The sequence below is a fragment of the Drosophila miranda genome, chromosome 4, assembly GCF_003369915.1.
Source record: "Drosophila miranda strain MSH22 chromosome 4, D.miranda_PacBio2.1, whole genome shotgun sequence".
NCBI lineage: Eukaryota > Metazoa > Arthropoda > Insecta > Diptera > Drosophilidae > Drosophila > Drosophila miranda.
Genome location: NC_046677.1, coordinates 17,109,375 through 17,137,365, shown reverse-complemented (window position 1 = coordinate 17,137,365; position 27,991 = coordinate 17,109,375). Strand labels below are relative to the sequence as shown.

Sequence of the window (27,991 nt, the reverse complement as noted above, 5' to 3'; positions counted from 1 at the left end):
AAAATTATATTTTCTACATCATTTCTGTTTTCTCTTTTAATAAAGGACGTTTTGGTATGCCTGAAGCCTTATATAGAAAATTATATAAATAGAACTAACTTATAAGACAAAATTTGACATCGTTGCCGAAAAGAATATATTGTTGTACCCCTTAATTTAACAAAATTATTCCGTTAAATAAATAAAATTGCAAATAAATTCGTCAAACAATATAAAACAAAACACTGAAATTTAGCCGGGGACTAAAAATTTAAACATCGTTTTAGAGACTTTCTCGTGCCAGTTATCTCTACCATAATTATAATAATAAGTGCTTAGGCAAGTCGTGCCAGACCGATTTTCTGTTTCTCCTCGTCGGTGAACTCGAGTATGCTCTCGATGGCCTGCAGGTGGCCCTGAGAGTTCTCCTTGTCCGTGAGGAAGTAGAAGACGGCGCTCTTCAGGAACTGCAGCGTGACCTCCGGGTCCACATGGGTGCGATTCTTCTGAGCATCCAGCAAGCGCCGATAAATGGTCTGTGTAAATTTCATTTCGTTTTCATGTTTCGGATAAATTTGGTTAGTCAGAAAGAGAGAGTGCAAGAAGAAGATGAAATAAGTTGGTTGTTGATAAGATTATTTGTAAGGTAAGGTATGAAGAAATGTATTTACAATTAATTGGTTTATTTCGATATTGGTGGTGCTATGCCATATGAACATTTAGGTTATGTTATGTATGTAACACTGAACATATAGTTGAGGGGATAATGTTTCTTTTGGGCAAAAGTTGAATGGGAATTATTGTTTTCTTTTACTGGTTATACGAGATTACTGGAGAGAAAACGTTGGATGGACCACATGCTAAATGGAGCTAATTTAGAGAATTTCTTTATTTGTGTGTGTTCGTTCTGTTATAGAAAGTCATCTAGCCTTGTGTGTCATGATGTATTAATGATGTTGAACATACCTCTAGTCGATACCTCTACGAGTATAGAACAGATTTGTTTGGTTTGGTTTTGGAATGAACAAAATTTACTTACAAAACAAATCATTTTAGGAAATTATCAAAATGTTCCCGCGGAAACAGATTTGAAGTTACGAACCCAAAAGCCTTACCCTTGCCCAGAAATGACAGCGCAAATGTTGACAAATGTATGTGGGTTAGTTTCGAGACGTTTTTGGATGGAAGGGGTTCGTGGATGATAAAACCCAATGTTCGATATAGCCAATGTGATTGATTAAATTATAAGTTGCAACTAAGAATACCGTTTTGAAGCGAAGTATTCAAAGTGTTTTGGGATATATTATTTTTATGGTGGATGTAGATGTGTGTAATTTTAATGGAATTTTGCAAAACAAAAAAAAACAGTTAGGTAGATTGTTTAGGATTTTTAGGAAGGGGGGAAATTGTTTTGTTGTTATTACAAACCTTACGCGCGCCAAGAACCCACAAAGAAATCGCCTCCTTTGCCGTAAGGAGAGCATGATTACTGCCGCACTCCCTCATTCTACACTCTGATGCCTACAAAAATAGTTTGGTTTTTTGTTTTGTTTATGGTTATACGACAAAATATTTAGAATTTTAATGTTTTTTTTTTTTGTAAGGATAAAAACAAAGTTAATAATTTAATAAAGGATAACTACGAAGGGATACATTTTTAGGACCGGCAAAAAGGGTATGCAATTAGAACGATTTGGACTTAAAATTGAACAAAAAACGAACGGTTAACTGTACTTTTTACTGCCATGCAAATTATGTTCTCCACTCCGATCTACGTGAACTGTTCTTATTCTACGGTAATTGAAATCGCAACGGAATTGAAATGAAACAAAAGAAACGAATTGAAAATAAACGTTGCGTTTAATGTAATGTGTTTAAATGTGTTGTGGATAAAAGTTATTTAATTATGCAAATGGTACTTAATGGCTAAAAACGAAATCAATCGAAAGTGTTGCTTATGTTGTTTATTGCTTAATTTATTGGCGGACAATTCAATTAGTTGCAGCTTTTACAGCCAGGCAAAGCGCCAAATTGAAGTGCCACGCCCCAACCCAATGCGCACACAGACATACAGATTTGGAGAAGTGAAGCGAATGCTGTTTTGATGTGTTGTGGTGTTGTGGCGGCTCACGATGCAACAAAATGCAACACACAAAACAAAACCGAAAATAGGATGAGGAAAATATTGAAGAATCTTACGCGTATGTTCTCCAATTCGTCCTGGGTGCTCTGGAGCTGGTGCAGCAGTTCGTTGATCGACACCTTGCTCTCCGGTTTTCTCTGGGCCAGTTCGAGTGCCTGGAACGGAATGGGTGGAATGAAACACTATTTTAGGGAGATTTAACATGCACAACTGTACCTGATCGGCGCGAGATATGCGCTCTGCTTCCTGTCCCTGCTGGTACATGTGCAGGTACATCTTGTTCTGCTTGTCTTCGTGCTCTACCAGCTTCCGCTGCAGGTCCTCTAGCTGCTTTTCGAGCTCCCGGATACGCTGTTTCGCCTGCTCGTAGTCGGGCACCATATCCGAGTATCGTGTGTTGCATTCGGCCAGCTTCTGTAGCAGTGCCTCCACCTTGTCGTTGTGGCTGCGCTTCAGGTCGCTGGTGGCTCCGTCCTGGCTGCGTATCAGTTCCTCGATCCGGTGCTCGTACATGCGAATCAACTCTTGCCGCTGCATCTCGTAGTTCTCGACACTACTGGTCGCATCTTCGCCCCCACAGGCTGCCTCCGGCTCCGCATCGGGCGTGGCAGTGCCACAGACCTCACTCTGGGTCTGCGAGTCCTTGGAGTGAACTGAGGACATGGTGAGGTCCTCGAAGTGGCCCGAGTCCGCGTACGAGCTTTGCATTTCAGCGGACATCTGCATAGCCGACAGTTGCTGCTGCTGGTGGCGCCGGGGACTGCATTTGTCGTTGCCCTCGTCCACCATATCCACAATGGGCGACACGTCCTGGGAGGTCTTAAGCTCCGCTTCGCGCACAGTCACCGCATCGGAAGAAGCGGAACGTTCTTCGGGGGAACTCAGAGACGCCTTGAACAGACGCAGTTCGACCACTTCCCGTGTCAGACGCAAGATCTCAGTGTCCTTCTGCTCAAGATCCTGGCGCGCTATGCACAGAAGCTCCTTGAGGCGACGTACTTGCCGCTGCGCCCGCTGCGTGGGCGTCAGATAGTCGGGACCCACCTGCCCCGCGTAGTTGGAGCAGTGCACCACATACTTCATCTTGCGACCACTAAAAGTGGTTCCATTCCTGAAAAGAGACGGAGAGATTAAGCGCCCATTAGGATAATTAAGAGAATACACCTACCTGGCCACATAGGGATGCTCGCAGGACATTGTCGAACGCCCCGAGGTGGTGGTGGCAAAGGAGTACATCGAGTCTAGATCATCATCCAGATAGGTGCTGGGCGAGTCCGGTGTCACTGGTGGCGTCTTTGGGGACACCTTACTCTCATGCAGCGTGGACAATTTAGATGAGGGTGCAGTGCCAGTGCCGCCCGTTGCCTTGATGCAATTCCCCTTACGAATGCAGCTGTGTGCCGCCGCCGCTCCAGCTGGTGATGGTGTGTTCAGTGGCGTCGTCTTGGGGTTGGTCCTACTGCTGCTGTCACTGCCGCCGTTCAACTTGAGAGACTGCAAGATGGATGAATAGATTGAGATGTAGAGACTAGATTGGCAGAGATCTTTCGCACAGATCCACTGCTCGTTGTGGTGGCTGCCTTCTCAATCGCTTAATCTTTTTCTTACACTATTTCTTTCACCTTTTCTTCAGATTTTTTCTTTAGGTATTTTCTATTTATGTTGCGCGGCTGCTGCTTAGTCGTGCATGGATTTCATACATTTTTGCAATAAAGCGCAGAAAAGCATGGAAACCAATTCGAATTTTTAACGCCTCTAAAACCAATTTGTTGCCAGACATTTAACAAAACATTTTTGCTCGTATTCAGTGCTTTGCTTACTTTCCTTGCGGAGCTCTGATTTTCTGCTCCCTCTCAAGTTCTCCGTTTGGTCAGCGGCATTTTTGTGGTCAATTAACCGCTCATTAGTCCGGCTCCAAGGGGGTATTTAGCGTTTGGATTTAGCTAGTTGGCCCCTGGGCCCTAGTCTGACTACCATGCTAACTTCAGTCGCGGTTGCCCGAGTAACCCACTAGGTCTGACAAATTATGCAAAAATGCATACATTTCTCTGGCTTTCCTCAGCTCGTTAAATTCTAAACACTTTGGCAAAAAGAGAGTAAAGAAAGACTATCTTCAAAGATATGTATATCTAAAGGCCTTTTGTTGGTCAATAAAGATCGAAATTTAAGAAGAAAGAAAGTCTGAGTTTTTTGAGTTTGTGAGTAGTTTGATCAAGGTATCCTTTTGTAATCTTTGTATCTTTGTACGAATACCAACAATAATTATAATTACAATCTAGTTAAACTAGTTTGACTGAAGACTCGACGTGTGGACATTTTATATAGTGTAACTAAACAGTTTAAACCAACATCAATCTACCTGCGATTAGAGCCTGCAGTTCATTGACCCTTCATTGCATTGTTTCTTCGGTTGTCCCCGATGTAAAGTGATTCAAGAACCACTGACCCATTTGCAATGGCCAAACCAACTCATCAATTGGTTGACTGAAATCGAGCCGGTGACAGCGATTTTGAATGCAAAACGAAATGAGGAAAAGAATCTGACAAATCAGTTTAACTTTCCTCTTCTGTTTCTAGTTGCAGATTGGAAGGGGGGCTAAACACATAAGCATACTTAGGTACATATATACAATGCTCGTACAGCATATATTACCTAACCATTAATGAGTTTTTTGCTCCATTTAGTGGCTCTAGTTCTGGGAAACATTTCTGAAACTTTAAGCAAAGAAACTTTTTACGCACGGCTACACAATAGTTTAAGCAAGACTAAAAGGGAAAGAAAGAGAGGGCTGTCTGTGCAATGGGCTAACAATGTTGTTTGTGGCCATGTCATAACAAGTCTTCCAGCCAGAAGCGGGTACATTACGCACTCGAGCCGGCTCTGGACGTCTTTCTACCTAATATAAATTTAAGAATCTTGCACAGTCACGTCCAAGCATCTAGCTTGGCTTATATGGTACACAGGTGCCATCAATTAAGCTGCTGACTATGAAAAATCAATGACTTTGATTGAAACTAAGAGGGTGTTGGGAATGGAGAGATTTGACAATGCAGGTGAGTGCCAGGCCTGTGCCATGTAATGGCCATTCTAGCCCACTTGGCTGTCAGCCAAGTCGCTTTGTACTGGTCACGTGCTGACAATCACTTTTCGGTTACACTGAGAGAAAAAACTAAACCAACAATCCAGTTTTTATAGATTTTTTGGGAGCTAGGTCCTCCACAACCCGCTTCGATTCGATCACTATTCAGTTCAGTATTCAGTATTGTTTACAAGTTTATTTTTTAAATTTTGTATCAACTTTTAAATAAATTCTTTTCTGTGTATACAAGAATCTGATACTTTTTTGGCAATGTTTTTGGTGCAATACAAAAGGATCCAAAAGATTGGCATACTTTTCAGGGTCAGCAAGGAGGGAGGAACGTTATGAAATGTTCTATTTTCTTTTGCGCTCCCTTCTGAAAAATGTATACCTCCCACACATACCTTCCCCGTAAATCGTCCCTGATTGCTGTGGCGGAAAAATATGTACAAAAATATGTACATGACGTGTTGAAGTTGTGTATTTTGAGAAGTGAAAATACAGGAAGAGCACCAGTATTCTCTTCAGGTAGACATTTAAATTAATTGTCCACATTGTACCATTCTATCTCTATGGATAGTTAATTGGTTTTCCACCCGTTTTCACATATTTCCGTCCTTTCCTTTAATAACACACATTACACCAGAAAAGTTCTGGTTCACAGACATAATTAGAGGTCAAATCAATAGAAATTATTAATGCAAAACGCCAAAGGGCCAACGAACTGCCACTCTAATTGTAGCTAAAACTACACAGAGAGCCTTCATGCAGGTAATTACCATTTATAAACCATGGCCGCGACGCTTAATTATTGCTGATGTCTTCAATTAAAGGGGTTTCCACTGTACTTTGGGGTTCTTCGATTTTGAGCAGAGAAGCAATAACCTGAAGGCCTCACTTGCACGCGTTGTAAATGTTTAAACTTTATACAGTAACAGGGCTGAGGGGCCGAGGGGCAGAGGGGGAGAGAGAAAGAGCTCTGCCGACCGCGAATCTTGTGCACGCGTCTGGTCGAAAAAATCAACTGAAACGCAAATCACTTGGGCACATGGCAAAAGGGGAACGAAACACGAAAAGCAACAAAAAACGCAGACGAAGAAGACACCAAAAAGAGGCAGAAAAGCAAACAGCAGCAACAACAACCCTGGGAGCAGCAGTACCAGCCGCTTAAGAGTGCAAGAGGGAGAGAGAGAGTGGGGCTGCGCACTTGCATTTCCCTGGCTCAACCCCCGCCGCATAAGCAGCACAAGCACAAACAAACCCCAGGGAATCAGCTGTTTCCTCGGTACACTTTGGCAACGGAACAGGCGGAAGTGGAAACGAAACATATGCCCGCCTCCACCCAATAGGTGAGTGGTGGTGTGGTGAGATGAGTCCACTGTTTGTTTGCTTTTTGTTCTTCCCCAAGCATTATGCAAAGTCAGCTTGAGGGGGGTCTGCGTTTGGTTCGTTCGTTCGCTTGCGCTACGGATTACCGGAGAAGGAAGAAGGGAGGAAGTGTTGGCCAAGCACTGGTTCGCCAACTGTAAGCTGCACGTCATTGCCAAAGTGCAGCTTGTCACCGGAATGCCATTGGTCGCTGCTTTAGTCTGAGAAGATTCAAGAGTTTGAAAATACACAATTTAAAAAAAAAGGCTATGCAAAGTCTTACTCGGAAATCAATTCTCATTACCCTGAAAGCCATTAAAATAACTGTAAGCAGTACTTCGACCACTAGAAGTCCAATATCCTTGAATAGTAGGACTAGTAGAAGTCAAACATCCTTGAATAATCAGAACAGCTACCTTGCATGAAATGTGCTTCTTCTTTGACATCTATGCGAATGACCTTTCTATCGCTCTGTGTAAATGCTCAGCCCGCATTGCTCACGCAGTGCTCATAAAACTGTATGTCAAACCCAGAAGTGCCCGGAGCACAGGACGATCCCTCAGCCGAAAGGTAAACTAATCATAAACTTGTAAACGGTTGAATGCATACGTAAGCCTATTGCGTCTTACTTCAATTACCACAAAGGCTCTTCCCCAAATTAGCTTCGCAATATCTATTGTACTTTCAACTACGAGTGCGTGATACACCGTCCTCCCCAGGGAGGTTCTCTGTGCGGTACATAGGTCAGCAGCGGAAAGCGAAAATCAATATAAAACCGAACCACCCACAACTTACCATATTACGCGACCTGCTGCTGCTGGTCATGTTGTTGGCCATTTCCAAGCCGTCCGGGACGTCAGTGGACGCCTCCTGGGCTAGGGACATACACTGGGTTGCGCTGCATAATGCATGGACTGCATCCGCTTCCTGCTTGGACGACGTTTTGTGGCCTAAATTGCTCCAGCTGCGATTACGCCTCAAGTGGATAGGACCGGTGCGCGAGCCGAACGTGGTTGATGGACTGGCTCCGAGCTTGGCGCGCGTACTGAATCCACCTCCGCCGGCAGGCCGCATGGCATCCATGCCAAGCTGCTCTTTGGTTCCGCGCAGGCGCAGTGAGGCGGAACGATGGAATGAAACCGCAGGATGGGGGATTCGTGTGGGGGTTGTAGATGTCGAGTGGGAGTCTTCCTCCTCCGGCTCCGCTGCTCGGATGCTGGCGATGACGTCTCCATGGACAGTAGTGACGTCATAATCTGAAAGTGAAATGCAAAAATTAACCGAATGCAAATAGAGCTTGAGTTAATTCCCCCTGATTTGTTGCACTTTCGAAAATTGAGCAATTTTATAATTGAATGCTTCAAATAAACGACTTCATTATCTTAAATGCTCGTCCGCTAATTAAAACTTTCTTTAGCCAACAAATAACTATTATTTGCTCTTTCTGTGCACCTTTCGTACCTATCCATCCAGCAATTGCACTGATTTGCTGGGCAGATCTAAAATGAAAAGTGAAATTAATGCAGTTTCCCAGACATGCAACTCTCAGTTTTTGTTTCGGTTTCTGTTCCCTTTCAGGGGGTATTCAAGTTTAGCTTTGATGTTTGTAATGCACATAAGGCATTTTTCCGATACGATTTGTGTACTATATACATATGTATGTACTCGTATCGTACCAAACACTTCTGTTCCATCCATCATCCATGTTCCTTTATCAACAGGCATCCCCAAACGGGGATATTAAAAAACCCAATTTAAAAATTTCAATAATTTTGTCATGTTTGATACTTTGAACCGATATCTTTATAAAATAGCTATATCGGCTTTTATTTCAAGGTATAAGAAGTTCGGCGTTCCCATCTAAGCATTAATTCATTATTTTTCTGGAAATAATTACGAAATTCGTTTTGAAGATCTTTTTCACATTTGTGGTTGTGGTTGTGCACCTGGTTGGGTCTGGCTTGCCCCGGTTCTAGTTACACCATGCAACCAGAGCTTTCGAGTTAGCCGAGAACTGAAACAGAGCGACCACATATTTACTGCTCGTAAAACTTATAGCTCCCGATGATGATCTAACTATAGGACCGCCAGTTCATCCTTAAATATAGTAATTTTAGGACTACAAAATGCCTTGCCGGACCGGTAGAGAATACTCTACTCTGAGAATACTCCAAGCTTTTATCTTTCCAGTTCGGTAATAAAAATAAAAAAATAAATTTAATTAATGTCCCCTTATTCCCAAATTTACGTGTGACTTTCATATGAGATCTTTACAATGATCCCAAAAGATCAAAGATGTAAGTCACATTAAAGCGTTCCACAAAACCACCACAACTTATCACTCGTACAAAATATCAGTTAAAAAACACCAATCAAATGTTTTTCCCAGCTGACCCTTATTATTGCCACTTCTCTGTCCCTGTCTTTCTCTTTCTCTGGCAATTAGAGCCACTATCATTGTAAAGTATTTCCGCTCATTTCTTTTAAAAATAGCTTCAGCGGCAACAAGACAAGTGTGGAGGCAGCCCAAAGCAAACTTTTCTGTTTTGGAGGCTTTGGTTGTCTGGGGCCATAAAAGGTCAATTTCACAGCTGAACAAACATGTTTTTTTCTCTTTTTCAGCTTCAATTTGTTTCAGTTTTTTTGTAAGTTTTTTGTAGTGGCATGCCATTAATGAGATTGAATGCATTTAACAGCATTTCTTTCAACTGGATTAATTTTTATGATGACAAGGTCAATGATAGCGTTTCAGTTGTGAGATGTGAACTTATTTATTGAATGATAAACGGTGCGAGTTTATTTCTTTTTATCACTGTGATTGGCAATACCCTCAAGTCAGCAAATGTCAAGTTTTCACTCGAAAAACTGTCGAAATTCGTTAATTCTACCAATTCAAATTTGTATAGCTCGAGTTAATCTAAACTGATTAATATATCTGTACCTGATCTGCATCTGTATCATTTAGACATATCTTAAACGTAAAACTTAATATTTAAAGCGGGTATTTTCTGAGTAGCTTTGCATTGTTCATGTATTGTCCCGAGCATATACATAGATACATAGTTTGTTCTAGGGAAGCTCGACTGTAATCATATGTCACGTTTCACACCCGAAATACTCCCCCTAAAAAGCTCCCGACTACCCGTAGTTTTCTGCCGCTCACTTATCAACAAAAACAATTTGCGGCCGTGTTTCGATTCTGATAAGGAGCCACCAACGAAATCAACACGAATACGAAATAAAAACCCAGCTGAAATTTGCCACCTTTCAAAGGGCAGAACTTGTACGTTAATATACCTTATTTCGATTCGCTTGAAACTTAAATATTTACACGCAATTTACATACAAATAGTTACATAAACTCTTAACAACTTTTCAAATACAACACAGAACTGTTGGCTAAGTAAACCCAAATCGAAATAGTTAAATGTAAAGCCATCCGCGTGCTGACGGTGAGCGACAAAATGCAACTGAAAAGCCGCCACGGAGCAGATCAGCTCAGAGGCAAATGGAAAATGCTGTCGGCAGATGGAAAAGCTATTGTTACCAAAGCGAGACGGAAAATGGAGTAGCAAATGTTGCAATTATAAAGCAAACCTAGAGCGGTATGAGGCTGTGCCTGGGCCAGTGCCTGATCTGCGGCCACCTTTGACTTTGCCGCCCCGTGATGGCATTTTAAATGATTTTTCGGGCGTCTGGGAATCTCCAGTCGAGCTCTATGAATGGGGCTCGGCCCTGGGTGAAAGGCAACGGAAAATCAAAATGTTTTGTGCAATTAATTGGCACAATAAAGACGGCAAAATGCATTGTACTAACTTTAAATCGTTGTCTTGCCGGCGACCTCATTACCCGGGTATTTCTCATGGCATTTGACGGGCAGCCACGATGGTGCATAAATTTTGATGTGTTTGGTCTTGCGTTGAGGAAAGTTTGCTCGCAACGAATCACTCAAGTGGCAACGCCTGCATGCACTCAATGGTCGTATTGCAATAATTTAACGTTATTCTTTTTAATAACAGCCTAGTACTTAGAAAAAATAAATTTAGCACCGTCTAAAATGTCACAAGTTTTCTAGCGGCAGAGAAAGACCAGATGTATGTACATGCACTACGGGTACACTGTTTAGTGTTCATATACAAATAATGTCAGTTAAAACCTAAAATTTGTATGAAAGGCAAGAATGAAAGTTACCAGTGGAGGCCGGCTGGCGATGGAGGAGGACAGTAATATCCTATGAGATGCTTCTAGTGTAAACCTAATCACTTTCAAAAAATTTATATTTGGCGTGCACCACCCGTTTCCAGTCGATGGTATCGATAACCGAACTTGAATCGGGTAAGGCTCTCTTTGAACCGGTAGGCAACAATGAGTGCCATTCCATGTACTTAAATTACTGTACTTGGATCAACATATGACCCAACGAGAAATGTACGTGATGTTCTGTTCAGTTATTCGGCAAAATTGGAGCTTCGATGGTATACCATTCAGGGTGAGCCTCTTTGAATTCGTCAGTATATTTTTGAAATGAGACGGTATATTCTGAGTGTCGGACGGTATATTTTAACGATAAATCCGCGGTCACACTGAGCTCTAGATTACTTGCAATTTTACAGAACGAGTTGCTTTGATTTTTGTTGTTGTGGGAAAGCAAATTTCACGTAGAAATAAAACAAATAACTTAAAGTAACCCTTAAAGTATACGCTATCCTCAAACCTCAAAGGTAAGCGACGTGAATCATCATAAATGTACTATTATTACACTCACTTTTTGTCGATTCGACAGCCGTATTATGGACCGTTTGCTTCGTCTCGGTGGCGCTATGCCACAAGCCGCCCCACCAACAGATGCTCCCGTCGTGGACACCGCCGAACAGGTCTACATCTCTTCGCTGGCGCTGTTGAAAATGCTGAAGCACGGTCGTGCCGGTGTCCCCATGGAAGTGATGGGTCTGATGCTGGGCGAGTTCGTGGATGATTACACTGTGCAGGTCATTGATGTGTTTGCCATGCCCCAGACTGGCACCGGAGTGTCCGTGGAGGCTGTGGATCCCGTTTTCCAGGCCAAGATGCTGGACATGCTGAAACAGACAGGTCGCCCGGAGATGGTTGTGGGCTGGTATCACTCGCATCCTGGCTTCGGCTGCTGGTTGTCCGGCGTGGACATAAATACCCAGCAGTCCTTCGAGGCGCTCTCCGAGCGCGCCGTGGCCGTTGTCGTCGATCCCATACAGTCCGTTAAGGGCAAAGTGGTCATTGATGCATTCCGCCTAATAAACCCGAATATGCTGGTGCTGGGCCAGGAGCCGCGCCAGACCACCTCCAACCTTGGACATTTGCAGAAGCCTTCCGTGCAGGCACTGATACACGGACTCAACCGTCACTACTACTCAATAAGCATCAACTATCGCAAGAACGAGCTGGAGCAGAAGATGCTCTTGAACTTGCACAAAAAGTCGTGGAAGGATGGTCTGACACTTTCAGACTACAACGATCATTGCTCCATTAACGAGGATACTGTCGCAGAGATGCTCGATCTGGCCAAGAACTACAACAAGGTTGCTTTTATTTTGAGACCAATGTGTCATTCAGTTTGTATATCAATTGTCTTTCTATCGCTTTCAGTCCCTTGAAGACGAGGAGAAAATGACTCCGGAACAGCTGGCAATCAAGAACGTTGGCAAACAGGATCCCAAACGGCATTTGGAGGAGAAGGTGGACAAGGTCATGCAGAACAATATTGTGCAGTGCCTAGGAGCCATGCTGGACACCATAGTCTTTAAATAAATGTTCCATTTGTCCTATTCCTTCCTATCTTCTCCCCCACCCCAACCAACTAAGCTATCGTAATAACAAAGAAATAAACTGATTTTAAAGTGGAGCAGTTTTTCAAAAAAAAAAATACATTCCTTATTATTTCTCCTTCCGATCTTTACTTATAGATAAGTATTGACATATCTTAGACAAACTATGCGGCATCGGCGGCTGTCGGCTCCAGGACGGATTCTTCTACCTTCGTCGTCGCCGTCACCGCTTTTATAATCAAAAATGGCGGATGACGCATTTAGGCGCGCTCGCCGCGGATACGCCTGGCCAGCTGGATATCTTTTGGCATGATTGTAACTCGCTTAGCGTGAATGGCGCACAAGTTGGTGTCTTCGAACAAACCCACCAAATACGCTTCAGAAGCCTCCTGCAATTGCAAATGGCGGTGTTACAAGATTATCATGAAATCCATGGACCCGCCCAGACACCCTCTTACCTGCAAAGCGCCAATGGCGGCAGACTGGAAACGCAAATCGGTCTTGAAATCCTGGGCTATTTCACGCACCAAGCGCTGGAATGGAAGCTTGCGGATGAGCAGCTCTGTGCTCTTTTGGTAGCGACGGATCTCACGCAGCGCCACAGTACCTGGACGGTAGCGATGTGGCTTCTTTACGCCACCAGTGGATGGGGCGGATTTACGGGCAGCCTTGGTGGCCAGCTGCTTGCGTGGAGCCTTTCCACCAGTGGACTTGCGAGCTGTTTGCTTAGTACGAGCCATTTTAAATTAAAGTATCAAAAGTGGAAATATTTTTATAATTCAAAAGATGTTTCTTTCCTGATCAAAAAAACAACTGTACGAAAATTGTGGATGAATGATACAAAGAGTGTGACCGCGGACCCATTGGTAAAATATACCATATATCACAAATTGCCAAATATACCGTAAAAATACTGACGAATTATTTGTATTCAAGTTCCATCTGATTCCACCATAGAAAATATGCTATTAATTGCTGCCTTCGTTGAGATTATTTGTAGCGTTGCTAAGCATGAAATACATTCTTTCTGTTTATTTTTGTATATACTAATTTCCCATGAGAAACATTTTCATTATCTAATGTTATTTGTTTAAACATAATAAATACTCAGACAGCATTGTATAAACTTTTCGCTTCAATACTGAAGAAAAATTAAATCAGTAGAAAAAAGTGTGAATTTTCTCGTGCCTGCGCCATAGTAATTAAGCTGAGACTAAAAATTAGACACAAATTACGTTTTTAAATTGATTAACATCAAATTTATATTCAGTGGTAGAATGCCATTGATGTTTCAGCAAGTAACGGCACAAGCATCCAGTAGTAGCGATAACATAATACTCACTTTAGCTCTGTCATCTCTACCACAAGTATAGCGGAACTTTCAATTTTTGGTAAGACAAAGATTAATTTATCTCTAATTACGTCAAATACCTCTTATTTTTGTAACTTTCAGTGTTCAAAATGTCTAACTATTTATTCGGCACTTGCCCGTATAATAAAAACCATCGCATTATGCTCCTCCGCATGCCAGGACACATTGTAAAATGTATGCAAAACTACGACGGTCCGCCATTGCACACTTGCAAATACAATGCCACACACCGCGTGCTCGACATGGAAGAGCATCTGAAAGAATGTGAGGAGTACGTGAAGTTTAATGAGACTAGTATGATTCATATAGCCAATTCGTTTCACGTGACTCCGGTTCTTACCGATGAAGATACTGTATAGACAAAATGTTGAAGTCATCTTATATCATTTAAAACACTTACATACATATAACTAGACCCTTCTTGAAGAAAAATATAGCATTATTGTTGTAACTTTAATCTTTCTATGATTTGCCTTTTGTGCACTATTTAAGCTATATGGAGAGCATTGTGTGAACGAATATTGTTATTATTTCATCATTTAAGAAACAAACGTACAATCCATGTACAAATTATCGATGAACAGCTACTGTGCACCAATATTAGTATACATATTCTTTTTCATCAAAAATATTTCTAATGTCATAATAATTAAAAATACGAGGGGGAACGTTGTGAGTTGCTGCGGACACCGCAACTCTACAGTTATACCCGATACTTAGTCAGTATGGCTCTCCTCCGGCAGCCGCCGCTAATATTGAACGACACGACAAAGAATGCGTGCGAGAGAGACAGAAAATTAGTCTGAGCGTGACGTCGGGCGCTGCGACGCCACAGAAAATTGATTTCTTGCTTTTGGCTACAAAAATGATCCGATCTGATCCAGATTCAGCAATATGATAGATATGGTCATTATCTATGATTCTGCGTTTTTAGTTTTCTCGAATGTTCAATATTGTGGATGCAACAGATTTTCGTCCTTTGTGGGGGCGGAAGGGGGTGGGGCGAAATTCTGAGATATACGTTTTATAGTGAGATCTAACAGAAGTGCGGATACCAAATTTGGTTACTCTAGCCTTAATAGTCTCTGAGATTTGTGGATGCCCCAGATTTTCGTCCTTTGCGGGGGCGGAAGGGGGTGTGGTGAAATTTGGACACGAAACGGTCAAGGTCCGATATCACAGGAGTGTGGCTACCAAATTTGGTTGCTCTGGCTCTTATAGGTTCTGAGATCCTTGAACTCATATTTTGCAATTGGCAAAACCGACCATGAAACCTGTGTGTTAGAGAGAGACAGAGCGAGAAAGAATGAAATTGTTTTCTTGATTCTGGCTATAATAATTATACGATCTGGTTGAGATTTTACACTCTAGAACATATAGTCATCCTCTACGATTCTGCGTTTTTGGTTTTATCGTATCTTTAAAAATGTAGATGCCACAGATTTTCGTCCTTTGTGGGGGCGGAAGTGGGCGGGGCGAAGTTTTGAAATATACTTGTAGCAGTGACATATCACAGAAGTCTGGATCCAAAACATCGTTGCTCTAGATCTTATAGTCTTTGAGCACTAGGCGCTGAAGGGGACGGACAGACGGACAGACAGACAGACAGACACAGGGCTCAATCGACTCGGCTATTGATGCTGATCCAGAATATATATACTTTATGGGGTCGGAAACGATTCCTTCTGGACGTTACACACATCCACTTTTACCACAAATCTAATATACCCCAATACTCATTTTGAGTATCGGGTATAAAAATAAAAGGAAGAACCACCATATTCCATAAGAGAGAAATATGAACCATTATTGTTATCATATCATTCAAATCAGATTACGATTTAAAATGTATTTGTTTATTATGAACCTAACTCAATAAAGCAAATGCTTTGGTATTTACAAGACATTTGTCTGTCCGTCGATGATTGAATCTGCGTCGATTGCACGAAACCTAGAGTCAAATGCATGCTCGCGTCTTTTCAAAAGAGTTATAGGCACTTTTCCACAAGAAGTATAGTTAGATGACGATATTTACAATTTGAGTCTATGTCTAGGACTAGCAATTAGCACTACACCATGTCCATTTCCAGATCGGTGTCACCCTCCTCGTCGAGAAGCTTTCGTTTGTCATAGGCTGTAGATTTGGAGGATGCCTCGCTCAGACTTGACAATGGACGAACCTTGCCCAGATTTACAACCGGACTTTGGGTATACAAATAGATGGCATAGGAGACAACCGCTATGGCCAGTGCGGTGTTCATGTAGATGGGTATGGAGAACAGAAAGTAGCACAGCACAGCTGTGAAAAGCAGTTCCAGGGCGCTTGCAAAAGTCTTCAGAATAGAGTTCATATACTTCAGGAAGAAGCTTGTCACAATGCCAATGGCTGCATTGTTCACAATGATGATGATAACACCGAAGCGCATAATGGTACCCAAGTTGTGTGGGCTGAAGGCGTCCATCAACTCGCCGCGCAGGAGAAGGATACCCGCATTGCAAACAATCGAGTCAAGGTACATAAACACATTCTGGACGAAAATGTTGACATCTGCACCTTTGTCCTTTAGTAGGTATTCGTTGTAGACCCCCGCAAGACAGGAGAATATGGTCTGGGCCAGTATGAACACAGCACTTAGGCTAAAATCAAAGCCAGACATATTTTTGCCACGCACTTGGTTATGGTCAACGGTGAGGCTGTGGTTGCTATTGGACGGTATGGCCTGTATGGCAGCAGACTCGCTGTCGTCGTTGGCATCGCTGTAAAAGCCACTAAAATCGACCTGCTTGAGCATGCAGCCGAGGGTGAGCAGTATCAGCGATATCCATTGGCGTTGAGATAAATACTTCTTGAATATGATTTGAAATAGAATGCCCGTTACGACAACGCGCAGTTGGAGCAGTAGATAATACGTTGTGGGATCGAATGTGGCTAGGTTGACGAACGCGAGATTGTTGTAGAGGCAGTATAGGAATGCGGGCACCATGTACAAGGCCAGCACATTCCTGTCTTTGTGCACATCGCGCACCAGAGACCGCAGATTGTTGCTGCGGAAGGAACACGATAAATTTACGTTGGCTTCCAGCCGCTTATCACACACTACTCACTCTCTGCAATACAGGCATGTGGAAACTATTAACTTGAACACTTCCGTGAGCAGTACAACGGTTACAGTGTTATAGCCGTACGAGTTGTTAGACTCCTGGGATGCTGTGACAAAGATGCCTGAGAAGAGAGATGGAGAAACTTGAGCGTGGCTTTGGCTGAGATAGGCAATTTGGCCACGTACCCTGTCCTATGAACAGTGACATATACAGCAGAAATATGATGAATGTAAGTCGAGTGGGGAACAATTCACGCCAATTAGTGGACATCTTCGTCGTCTTGGGCTTGCAAGCGTTGCGTTGCAAATTACTACTACTACTTCAGAACAGAAAGCTTCGGTGCTATACTTTAAGTGAACTGACGCTCGCAGCTGCTATCAGCAGCGCTTCGTGACGAGCGTAGCACTTTTGATTATTAGGAAGTACTTTTTTAGTTTTTTGTGTGATAAACAACTTACAATAGGGCTGCAAAACCATCGATAATATCGACTGTTTTGAAATTGTGCGATAGATTGATGCTTTTTTCTACCATCGATATATCGTTTGAGAGAAAACGTAGATTTTCAAATCTAGAAAATTATTTAAGCGGTTTCAAAAATTATGTGAAAAATCAAACAAACTCCACCCACAAAATCAAAGACAAGGATATTTTTTTGAATTAAAGGTACCTATGGCCAGATTAAACCACAAATAACGGAGAAAACCGGATATATATGACTGGAGAAAATAACCTTGATCCTTGATAGGGATTCCGATTACAAGAACATCAACTACTTTCAAAACTCAAAACCTAGATTTTTCGATTTTCAGATCTAGCAAAGCGTTATTTTGACACGGTGGGGGAGGTAAGAGGAATCTAGAAAGCTGTAAGCCCTATGCTGTGCATCGATAAGGGGAATCAAAAGACGGCTATCTGATCTAACGACGTTAAGCAACAGGAAAATAGTGTCAGTTTGCTTGAAATTCAGAAAAGTAAAGTGGTTCGGATAGCCATATCCAAAAATACCCATATTAATATTTTCGAAGTTCCAAAAACATCACCTACAAATATATTTTCATAAATATACCAATATATTGGTATATATCGGTATATTGATAAGTCAATATTTTTTTCACAGCTCTGCCCTGGTCTTTTCGCTTCTCGTCGTCAAAATGGCAAATCGCAGTGGTCGTCATGCTCGCACAGAGGATTCAGATAATACCATAAACTATGTACAATGCGACGGTTTGGTGAGTTAAATGAAAAATAATAACTTCGGCAAATGTTCGCCTGAAAAGACTCCCAGAAACGTGCTTAAGGAAAGGCAAAATTTGATGCCACGCGCTGGCTAAGCGTGTGTATGTGTGAGCGCGTTTCTGGGTGTGTGTGGGAGAGTGACAAATTCATGGTTTTTGCAATTAATAAGAGAAATTCTCCGCACAGGCCGTCATGAAAATGGTGAAGCACTGCCATGAGGAGTCCAGCAACATGGAATTGGCCCAGGGCGCCCTGCTCGGCTTGGTGGTGGACAAGTGCCTCGAAATCACAAACTGCTTCCCGTTCCCCAAGAGCGGCGACGAGACTATGGACGAGGAGATGTACCAGCTGACCGTGATGCGACGCCTGCGCCGCGTGAACGTGGATCACTTGCATGTGGGCTGGTATCAGAGCTCGGACGTGGGAAACAGCCTGTCGCTGGCTCTTCTCGAGTCCCAGTATCACTATCAGACCAGCATCGAGGAGTCCGTGGTCGTGGTCTACGATACGCAGAAGTCCGCGCGGGGCTTCCTCTGCCTGAAGGCCTACCGGCTCACGCCTCAGGCCATACAGATGTACAAGGATGGCGACTTCTCTCCCGAGGCATTCCGTACGCTGAAGGTGGGCTACGAAAGTCTGTTTGCAGAGATTCCAATCGTGATCAAGAACTCCCCATTGACTAACATCATGATGAGCGAGCTAAATGAGCTGCTTCCCGAGGACAAAGGGCACAATTTCTTGGATCTGGGCACCGCCTCAGTGCTGGAGAATCACATGCGGAGCTTGATTGAGCGCGTCGATGAACTGTACCAGGAGGCCGTGCGCTATAACAAGTACCAGCAAGTGGTGTTCAAGCAGGATTCGGTAAGGAATTTCACCAGCAAAGAGCAAGAAAAGGTGCTGTGTTATTATATTTGTACTTTATTTTCCAGGACAAAAACCGTGCTCTGGCAAAACTGGCCGCCGAAAACGCTGTGCGCACTTCCAAGGGTGAGCCGACGGTGGCCGAGGAGGAGGTCATCAAGCAGTTCCGCCCCATGCCCGTGCCGGCCAGGCTTACGGCCACAATCACCTCTGGACAGATCAACACACACTCGCAGCACATTGCCCAATTCTGCTCTCAGTCGCTGGCCAAACTCTTCATCACCGAAGCGCTGCAGAATGCCAAGGAAGCCAAGGAAATCAAGTAGATTAAAATACGTTTTAGACATAAAGCGAGTCGAGTCATCGACAGCACCCGTAGAGATGTATGCATACACTACTGATAACCAAAATAAATCCATACACTTTCCAGCATTGTATCTGCGTGAAAGCGAACCCCAGCTGAGTTCTCTTTTATTCTCTCCCATGGCACTCGATATGGGGGTGTGTTTGCCTTTTGGGCTGCCTTGACGTGGAACTCGCACGTGCGCACTTGGATTGTTTGGATTTAGTTTTTCGTGCGCTTTTCCGGGGGATTGTTGCAGCTGTTGACGGCGGAAACGCATTTTTCACACATACACACGGCAGCTTATTTTGGTTTGTTCTTTTTTCGCTTCGCGTTTTGCTTGGCACAGCCGCTTTCTATTAGTTTATAACTAAAACTAACTACTAATCTCACATAAAAACCAATGGGAATATGCTATCCTACGACATCAACGAGCGGCTGCTGAGTGCTGTCCAAAGCGGGGACATTGAGCAGGCCCTTAACTGTATCATGCATGGGGCGCAGGCCTCGTATGTATCCCCGAACTGCGGACGCACGGCCGTCGGCACGGCTGCTCTGCTGGGCGATGCCGAGCTGCTGGAGCTCCTGGTGCAGTCCTGCGAGCAGCCGGAACTGGATGTGTTCCGTCAGAGTGAGTTTTCTGCCCCGCCATGAACTTGTCCTCAGGTAAACAGTTGGCCAACACAGAAAATCGATAGGTGCTAGGAAGGTGGAATGTTTTGGAAAACCAGTTTGAGAATGCATTGTTATCCGAATCATAGGGATGAATGGAAGAATATCATTCTGTCCCCTCCTCACATTGGTTCCTACCAAAGCAGCTAGCAGCTAGTGCTAGCACTGCAGTTCCTTCCGGCAACCTAAATTCCCTACTTAGAGTGGCATCACGCTTGCCATTGACCCACATGCAGTAGGGCGACCCAACCCATTTCGAATGGTAAACGAAATGCATGCGCAGCGCAAAGACGTGCCTGACATAAAATATCTAGAACCAAACCGGTTCTCTAGCCTCAGATAAGAACATACATAACAGAACAGAGTAGCTGATGTGTTGGCACAACCACTTCACGTATTTTGGTGTCCAATTAAACAAAGAATTGTTTCCACGATTGCAGCACATACGGATAGCCTGGAGATCGAGAGCACACCCGAAGGCATGGAGAAGCTTGAGTGGGTGGACGAGTTCGAGAGCTGCGCGGAGAATAGTGGACAGTCGGCTGCTGGAGCAGGAGGCGAGGACAGTGTGCTATATCAGTATTATGCCAAGACCTTGGAGAGCATGGGGGAGTTTGTGGCCCAATGCTGCGCCAATTGCCGCGAGCAGGATCCACATGTGTGCGATGCCTGTCTGACCTCGCCCCTGCACTATGCCGCCTTTTGGGGGCACGATAAGTGCGTCCGGATACTGCTGGAACACAATGCGCCGATCAATGTGGTGAATAGCGATGGCTATGGTCCCCTGCATTTGGGTGCCGGATTCCCCAAGGTCACCCGGCTGCTCATCCAGCACGGAGCTCCGGTCAATGCCAAGACCCTGAGCGACGGCAAGACGGCCCTCCACTTGGCAATCGAAAGCAAGTCGAAGGAGTCTGCCCAGCTGCTGCTCCAGACGAACATCAACATCAACGAAACCGACGACTTGGGCGAGACGCCCCTGATGACGGCCATTGCCTGCAGCATGACAGTACTGGCCAAAGAAATGCTCGAGCGGGGCGCCCACATCAATATTCAGGATAATGAAAACCAGACGGCTCTGATGCTTGCAGTCAGGGGACGCCACACTGATATGGCGAAACTTCTCCTCGAACGTGGAGCTCGGCGTCTGGCCTCCCAGCATCTCCTGCATCTCGCCGTTGGACACAATAATCGGAAGTTGGTGGAGATTCTGCTGCACTATGGAGACAGTCTCTCCGTGCGGGACAGCGACAACCACACACCCATCATGGTGGCCATCTACAATCAGCAGTCGGAAATGCTGGGCTATCTGCTGGACGTGGCCGAGCAGCATCGTCGTCAGGGCCTGTACATGAATGCCCAGGACGAGGGCTTAGTCTTATTCGCCGTACAGCATGCCCTCCACGTCGACGATCTGCGAGCCGTCCTTAGAGTGCTGTTGGCTAGGCTGGCCAGCGCCCGTACAGATCTGTATGGCTCGTGTGCTCCGACCATAGTCTGCGGACTAATCTATTGTCAGACTCCGCTGTCGCGAGCCATTAACCTGCACCGTCTGGACCTGGCCGAGCTCCTCATTCACGAGGGCTGCAATCTTGCACAGATTTGTCCGGAGCATGTGGTCAACGAACTGCGCTCCAGCTGCTCTCAACGGAGCGTGGCCTTCGGACGATTGCTGTGTAAGTTTTAATCTGGAGCACAATTTTTTTCGATTTTGTGTTTAACCAAGACTTTTACCCCCAAGACAACGCCGGATTCCAGCTGCCATTCAATAAGCGATTGCCACCCAACAATTGGTCAGCGCCTCGACAGCAACTTGAAAGGGAAATGTCCCTGCATGTAACAAACCCGCGCTCCCTTAAGTCCACCGCTCGTCTGGCGATACGCAAAAATATTCTTTCGAATCTCCAGATACGGCACTCGCTGGAGCAGAAATATCTCCCGAGACCTCATCGATCCACGCTAGGCATAATCATCGACGAGTTTGATATACCAGAGATATTAAAGAAATATCTCAGCGACTTTGATGAGTTGGCCAAGGTGTGGTCCATAGACGCGGATCGTGAACCCATGCGCATCTACAGATCGGCAGAGTCATGGGATTAAGTATTTTTTCAGATGTAGGTTTTAAATTTGTGGGTATGTAGCTTTTAGTTTTGTATATTGGAAAATATACATATATATATATGGCCTATCTCTGAATGTCTTATATTTGTGTATAGGAGAATTTTAGGGCTCTGCAAAATTTCAAACTGAGTTCGATCAGAGATACCAACACATTCCTTGCACAACTCTAATGTGATAATAATTTCTTACAATACATGGTTGGAACTGTGTCCTCCCCCCCACGAATGCTCGCTTCTTGTATCTGTTTGGGAGAGATACATACATTAAATTAATTGCACATTTCATATTTATTAGGCATGTATGTATATAGTCTATATAGATATTTATATGATGCTCTAGGTTATTTTTTTATCTATGCCAAAGTTAAGATTACTTTTCACCCAAATACAATCTATTGTATCTCTGACAGAACAAAACAGAAAGAAGGGGCATTACATATGCAATTGTAAATTAGCCAACAAAAATTATAGTTTAAGAAATTCAAACATCGGATGCAATTTTAGGAAAAAGATATCTAAATAAACAGAACAGAGTTTTAAAGAAAATGTTAACTTTTGTTGTTTGTTCTTACATTAAAAACATAATACAATGATGCTAGTGCTCATGCTCATGGAAACGCAATGACGCCCCCTAGGGTTTTAGCAGAAGCTTAAAATCATCATTTGCATTCTCCATGATGTACTCAAATGCAAATTTATCCTTCTTGTCCTTGAGCTGTTTCAGGGTCGACTCCTGCTCCAGTAGGTAGCGACAGACGTCCAGGTGCCCACGCAATGCTGCACGATGCAGGGCGCTCTGGCCGCACTCGTCCTGCAGCAGAAGATTAGCCTTGTGTTCAGTCAAGAGCTTAACTATATCCAGATGACCTTTAGGCATGCAATCAGGGTTATTATAAAGGATATTGGATGTTACAAAATAATATTCATCATACCCATCATGGCTGCCCGATGAAGGGCTGTGGCACCCGCCTTGGTAGCCGCATTCACATCAACGTTGCCCTCGTCAATGAGGAGCTTGCAGATTTGTGCGTTGCCACTGCGTGCTGCATAATGCAGAGCCGTATAGTCGCAGTCATCTCGTGCCATTGCTTGACCCTTCTTGATGAAGTCTCTTACACGATCCACTTCATTATAGATGGCTTTAGGGAAAAGAGTTAAGTAATTGGATTTAATGATTACAAATATATCCTACCTGCATTCCAAATGCCCCGATCAAAGTCCATGTCGCTAAGCGTCTGCTGTGCCGGTTGCGATTGCTTGTGGCATCTGCAGTTGTCCGCACTGTGCTGATCCATTTTTGCCTAATCCTTTTGGGAGTGTGTTCAGTATCGATGTCAAGTTCCTTGCTTATGTGATTTGCTTGAATGATGGCGGATGATGACGAAGTGGGGTGATATGCGCAATGATTAGACCTCACGTTGCATGGTCCAGCAGATCTCGGCCTCACCGCAACTGCAGATGACTTTGTAGCTTAGCTGCGCCAAGGTATTCAACATGACCATGGGCGGCACTGCCACCATAATACCATTCACACACTGCTTGACGCCGCTGTCAAAGCGCTTGGAAAGAGCCTGTACCTCGGCCTGGTTCAACCCGAATATGGTACAGGTGTAGTCGTGGAGCGATCCCTTGACGGTGATGTATACGAAAGTGCCCTCCGATTGGAGTATGGGAACAGGAATGGTCACAACATTGGCGGGACAAGCGGCAGCAGCAGCAGCAGCGTTCACCGATGTAGTCGATGTCGCAGCAGGACACTCGCAGTTCAAATTCGACTCCTTTGCCGTGGGCTGGCTGTCACTCATAGTTTTGTTTGGGTCTTGGATTGGAATAATCACTTTTCCACTCACTTATTGTGGTGCGGAAGGCTTCAGAATGTGTTGTGGAACAAGTTTCCCTACGTTGCTATAGTTTTCTTCACATACATCTAATCATACACGCACACGTGTCATACAAGTTACAGTCACGCACACACGATATTATAAAACTATTTTAAATTGTTTTCTGATTTTAGATTGTGTTTTGGTAGAAATGATTTTGCCTATTCGGGTGAATCCACCTTATGATAGTTGCCTAAGCTGGCTGCCTCCCGGCCAATATTCGACAGATTCTCGCGCACAACCGACTCGGCCTCCAAGGGTTCTGGTTCGTCGAACTCCTTGCGCATTGTCCACATATACTCGTTATAGTCCTGCTTCACGGCTGTCGATGAGCTGGCCACAACGCGAAATCCCAATATCTGAAAGTATGTTGTGTAAATGTTGTTATTGTGTAAAACTCATTTTTATTCCAACTCATTTTACTCACTTCGAGCGCCGATAAAATACGACAAGGATGCACTAAGTAGACGATGGTGGACTCATCACTGTAGCCGCCACACGAGAATTTATTCAACTGCTCGATGTCGTCAGCTGTAAGGTATGGGTGCAAGTGATTAGTTTGGATACTTTTCTGTGGAAATCGCTTTTCTTTTCGTTTATCGTGAAGGGAGCTACATATGTTTAAACAGAACAAACAAAAGATAACACTGCCCGAACGACACAGATGATGTCAGCCCAGGGCCGCCGGACAGGTCTGTGTCGTTGGCTGTGTGAGTGCGCTAATTAAGCAAAAAGCCAAAACGTATTGTTCGCTTCATGATATGAACAAAAATGGAGCTATGTATTTCTCTCCGAGTTCTTAGAAAATTGCAAAGTGTATTGACTTCTGCCATGCTGGGCATACATAAAAGTACTATAAATATTCCAAAACAAAATATTCCGATACATATGTATGTATTAGATACACACAGAAGTGAATATAGTTACTTCAGAAGCGATTTCTGAGATGCGAACTGCACGGCTGGCCAACAAAACGAAATTGACGACGAGAGAAGTTCGTAGAGAGAAAAGCTTCTAACAGTGGCGGTCGTAAAAAGAGGAAGGGTGGGATTGGGCGGTGCCAATGGCATGAAATTAAGGCACAGCTGTTGATTTGTTGATTAATATATAAATATGTAATATGTTATAGTGCTAAACGAAGGTTCAATATGTGCTATAGCAGTAGAGCTTTGTTTATCTACCTAAAACAAAGAAATATGTTTAAAAATGTGCCATTATGTAACCAATATCTACAAGCTTCATGCTTGAAGGCTTTGTATACTAGAATTAAATCGTCTTTTTGTAATATTACAATAAACTATAATAATAATAATAATAAGAAGCTTCAGCAAATTTGACTGGGTTCTGTAAAAATGCAGATACAAATGTACGTATTTTTTAACAGCCAGTTTGAGGTTACTCGCTTAGCTAAACCACAATCACCTAAGCAGAATCAGCTTCCAGCTTTTCTACAGCTCTGGCATGCATATTTTTTGGACCATCACTGTTTGCTCATTCAAAAAAAAGTTTTGTTTATAATGTAAAGTAGAAATAACCGTAACTAGCGCTTTAAGCTTGCGTGTTTTAGATGTATGCGTGCATCTGTAGATATATATGTAGATATGCATATGTGTATTTGTTTGTCGCAATAATAAACGCACAAAACAGCAAAAAACTAAACGATACAAAATGTTAACCAAAGTCGAAAATGGGAAATCTACTACTCGAACTGAACTGAATAGCCGTGGCTGGGTTTACCTTTCAATCCAGAGACGAGCACACGCCATGGATATTTGTGACTGTAGGAGGCTAGATTTCCGCGTATGATAATGTACGGCATTTGGTATGCTTTTGCTAATTAATTAGCGAGGCCGGGCGGAGTCGAAGTCAGAGTGGTCGAATAATGGTACAAATCAAATGCAAGCACGGGAAAGAAATCGAGACGCAGACGACGACAAAAGCTCGCTTTTCTATCTGAAGGTTGGCTCACAACTAAAACCGAAATTGGCTTCGACGTGTTCAAGAGGTTTTCCCAATGCCAACAACGAATCGCTGTCTGTGTCTCTGCTGGTTTTTTTTAATATTAATAGGCGTCGCGTCACGCTGCTTAGGCTGAAATGGTTAGCAGCGTTTTATTGGATTAGCCTATACTGTACAAGCAATGTGTGCAGACACCAAATGACAAAGTGACGCATAGGACCCACCCAAGTGCGCGGTCCCAGGATAATAATCAACACACACTCACTCGCATACACACACACTTTGACCGCACGACCAGTTGCATGCCAAGCTCTGGTCAGGAGCTATAATTACACTGACCTACCATCACCGCTCCGGGAAAGTTAATGAGTGTTTCCGTGGTTCAGACCAAAAATAACAAAACTCTCCTCCATAAGCCGGCCAAAAACACCCTTACCACCTTACACACACAGCCACATACACAAAAGCTTTTGCCTAACTTCTTATAGAGATTTTGTCCTTTGCGTGTTTTGGGTCCACAAATGGAAGTAAATTATGATCACATTTCTAACTAAATAAACGCGCAAGTATAAACGCGGCTTATGCCACACAGCTGTCGCAAAAAAGGTGCTACAATGATGTCATTTTAATTTAATCATCTCTCGTTTGCCTTTTCTTGATGTTTTCTCGTACTCGTTTTTGAGGCGCTGACACTGCTTTTATTCACGATTTGGTAACTTACTTACTTCTTAAGTCTCTGAACCACAGAAGCGTTGAAATAACTTTCGCTTAGAGCACATTTGTTGTTGTTATTAAGCGATTGTTTTCACCTGTTCTTAACAACAAAGCAATGAACTCCAACAAATTTCGCAACCAACCTGAGGCAGCAGGGCTGGAGAAACATCGGTGTTAGCGACCATCGATGAAACATCGATGTTTCCGATGTTTCTTTAATATCATAGACTACGGTAAAAAAAGTGTATTCCACTAGTCTGTACTTCAAATGTGGATTGAAAGAAGGAGAAAGCCTGTGAAACAAAGGTAGGGATACTTTTTGTTGGTTCATCATCATCACAGCTCCACCATCGCATCCCCCAACTCAGCAAATGGTTGACGCTTCGATTAAGAGCTTGAAGGAACGTGGCGGCTCATCGCTTTTTGCAATCAATAATCATCTGGTTCGTTTTAGCTGACTGCTTCCGCCAAAAAGGAGCCCAAGCCAATGGTTTCATCTGTCGAGAAAAAGTTAAAAGTAAGAAGATCGTCGGCAGCAACTAAGAAGACAGCAAGCCATAAAAAAAGCAGCCTCTGCCGGTGACAAGAAACTAAAGGTAAAGAAGTCAGTCGCCACCAAGAAGACCGCCGAGAAGAAAACTGAGAAGGCAAAGGCTAAGGATGCGAAGAAAACTGGAACCGTGAAGGCGAAGCCAGCAGCGACAAAGGCCAAGTCGAGCCCAGCAAAACCAAAGCCAAAGCCAAAAGCAAAGGCTGAAGCTGCAGCGGCGTCTGTCAGGTCCCGCCACTGTAAAGAAGCCGAAAGCCAAGACGTCAACGGCCAAAAAGTTAATTGTGAAATTGTACACGTTGGTGTACATGGTCGCTTTCGAAATTTTAGATGCATTCTTCTGAAATTGATTTAAACAAGCCCTTTTCAGGGCTACAAAACTATTTCAAAAGAGATACAAATTATCGAGCCTTGTCTTGCATACATACGAGTATGCTACAGATATTTAATATTTAGCATCCAGTTCAAACGTAAGACTTATTCGGAATGCATTTTCCCCGAACTGAATCAAATGTGTATGAAAAACCGTTCACACAATTGCTGTATCTGAGATGTCGGCAATTGAATAAAGTTTTTATTGTATGGTGCATGTATGTACATATATATTTTAAATAAAACAGTCAAGTAGAAAATAGGTTCAATAATTGGATAAACTATGATTCCACGGAATATGTAAATATATACATATATATAGTATATGTAAAAAAGAACTTGAATACGTCAGTATATTTACGGTATATTCTTAAAATAAACGGTATATTTTGGTATATTTCTGAGGGTCGGATAAATCCACGGTCACACTGC

General features: G+C 43.4%; 10 protein-coding genes and 1 long non-coding RNA gene across 13 annotated transcripts; 5 read left to right on the top strand and 6 right to left on the bottom strand.

Moving 5' to 3' along the window:
* Nucleotides 1–34: 34 nt before the first annotated feature.
* On the bottom strand, nucleotides 35–27,512 carry LOC108162352 (protein Hook homolog 1). Of its 3 annotated transcripts, XM_033394055.1 has the most exons (9): nucleotides 27,418–27,512; nucleotides 10,862–10,866; nucleotides 9,734–9,820; nucleotides 7,366–7,826; nucleotides 3,291–3,616; nucleotides 2,339–3,233; nucleotides 2,179–2,277; nucleotides 1,408–1,500; nucleotides 35–515 (listed from the first exon to the last, which is right to left on the bottom strand). In XM_033394055.1, exons 1-9 carry the CDS (start codon nucleotides 27,495–27,497, stop codon nucleotides 315–317), a joined length of 2,247 nt encoding a protein of 748 aa, XP_033249946.1. In that variant the 5' UTR covers nucleotides 27,498–27,512; the 3' UTR covers nucleotides 35–314. The 3 variants fall into 3 exon arrangements, with proteins under 3 accessions (XP_033249946.1, XP_017152543.2, XP_017152544.1); XM_017297054.2 differs by lacking the exons at nucleotides 9,734–9,820; nucleotides 10,862–10,866; nucleotides 27,418–27,512 and adding an exon at nucleotides 10,387–10,617; XM_017297055.2 differs by lacking the exons at nucleotides 7,366–7,826; nucleotides 9,734–9,820; nucleotides 10,862–10,866; nucleotides 27,418–27,512 and adding an exon at nucleotides 5,982–6,212.
* Nucleotides 11,162–12,457, top strand: LOC108162355 (26S proteasome non-ATPase regulatory subunit 14). Its single transcript, XM_017297061.2, has 3 exons — nucleotides 11,162–11,291; nucleotides 11,354–12,125; nucleotides 12,193–12,457. Exons 2-3 carry the CDS (start codon nucleotides 11,361–11,363, stop codon nucleotides 12,352–12,354), a joined length of 927 nt encoding a protein of 308 aa, XP_017152550.2. The 5' UTR covers nucleotides 11,162–11,291; nucleotides 11,354–11,360; the 3' UTR covers nucleotides 12,355–12,457.
* LOC108162357 (histone H3.3A) lies at nucleotides 12,434–13,217 on the bottom strand. The gene is made up of 2 exons (XM_017297063.2): nucleotides 12,830–13,217; nucleotides 12,434–12,760 (listed from the first exon to the last, which is right to left on the bottom strand). Exons 1-2 carry the CDS (start codon nucleotides 13,109–13,111, stop codon nucleotides 12,632–12,634), a joined length of 411 nt encoding a protein of 136 aa, XP_017152552.1. The 5' UTR covers nucleotides 13,112–13,217; the 3' UTR covers nucleotides 12,434–12,631.
* Nucleotides 13,652–14,324, top strand: LOC108162361 (gametocyte-specific factor 1). The gene is made up of 2 exons (XM_017297066.2): nucleotides 13,652–13,762; nucleotides 13,825–14,324. The coding sequence occupies exon 2, from the start codon at nucleotides 13,833–13,835 to the stop codon at nucleotides 14,100–14,102; it is 270 nt and encodes an 89-aa protein (XP_017152555.1). The 5' UTR covers nucleotides 13,652–13,762; nucleotides 13,825–13,832; the 3' UTR covers nucleotides 14,103–14,324.
* Nucleotides 15,555–17,324, bottom strand: LOC108162353 (UDP-galactose transporter senju). Its single transcript, XM_017297059.2, has 3 exons — nucleotides 17,031–17,324; nucleotides 16,849–16,966; nucleotides 15,555–16,788 (listed from the first exon to the last, which is right to left on the bottom strand). The coding sequence occupies exons 1-3, from the start codon at nucleotides 17,113–17,115 to the stop codon at nucleotides 15,813–15,815; spliced, it is 1,179 nt and encodes a 392-aa protein (XP_017152548.1). The 5' UTR covers nucleotides 17,116–17,324; the 3' UTR covers nucleotides 15,555–15,812.
* On the top strand, nucleotides 17,964–19,404 carry LOC108162354 (eukaryotic translation initiation factor 3 subunit H). The gene is made up of 3 exons (XM_017297060.2): nucleotides 17,964–18,075; nucleotides 18,269–18,946; nucleotides 19,015–19,404. Exons 1-3 carry the CDS (start codon nucleotides 17,998–18,000, stop codon nucleotides 19,270–19,272), a joined length of 1,014 nt encoding a protein of 337 aa, XP_017152549.1. The 5' UTR covers nucleotides 17,964–17,997; the 3' UTR covers nucleotides 19,273–19,404.
* Nucleotides 19,512–22,579, top strand: LOC108162351 (receptor-interacting serine/threonine-protein kinase 4). The gene is made up of 3 exons (XM_017297052.2): nucleotides 19,512–19,920; nucleotides 20,402–21,637; nucleotides 21,703–22,579. The coding sequence occupies exons 1-3, from the start codon at nucleotides 19,701–19,703 to the stop codon at nucleotides 22,062–22,064; spliced, it is 1,818 nt and encodes a 605-aa protein (XP_017152541.1). The 5' UTR covers nucleotides 19,512–19,700; the 3' UTR covers nucleotides 22,065–22,579.
* Nucleotides 22,437–23,398, bottom strand: LOC108162356 (ankyrin repeat domain-containing protein 39). Its single transcript, XM_017297062.2, has 3 exons — nucleotides 23,277–23,398; nucleotides 23,017–23,223; nucleotides 22,437–22,951 (listed from the first exon to the last, which is right to left on the bottom strand). The coding sequence occupies exons 1-3, from the start codon at nucleotides 23,377–23,379 to the stop codon at nucleotides 22,716–22,718; spliced, it is 546 nt and encodes a 181-aa protein (XP_017152551.1). The 5' UTR covers nucleotides 23,380–23,398; the 3' UTR covers nucleotides 22,437–22,715.
* LOC108162359 lies at nucleotides 23,415–23,916 on the bottom strand. Its single transcript, XM_017297064.2, has one exon. The coding sequence runs from the start codon at nucleotides 23,887–23,889 to the stop codon at nucleotides 23,491–23,493; it is 399 nt and encodes a 132-aa protein (XP_017152553.1). The 5' UTR covers nucleotides 23,890–23,916; the 3' UTR covers nucleotides 23,415–23,490.
* LOC108162360 lies at nucleotides 23,938–25,798 on the bottom strand. Its single transcript, XM_017297065.2, has 3 exons — nucleotides 25,702–25,798; nucleotides 24,392–24,495; nucleotides 23,938–24,323 (listed from the first exon to the last, which is right to left on the bottom strand). Exons 1-3 carry the CDS (start codon nucleotides 25,781–25,783, stop codon nucleotides 24,126–24,128), a joined length of 384 nt encoding a protein of 127 aa, XP_017152554.1. The 5' UTR covers nucleotides 25,784–25,798; the 3' UTR covers nucleotides 23,938–24,125.
* Nucleotides 26,819–27,360, top strand: LOC117189085. The gene is made up of 2 exons (XR_004473150.1): nucleotides 26,819–26,943; nucleotides 27,092–27,360. It is a non-coding gene; the product is annotated as an uncharacterized LOC117189085 (long non-coding RNA).
* Nucleotides 27,513–27,991: the final 479 nt, after the last annotated feature.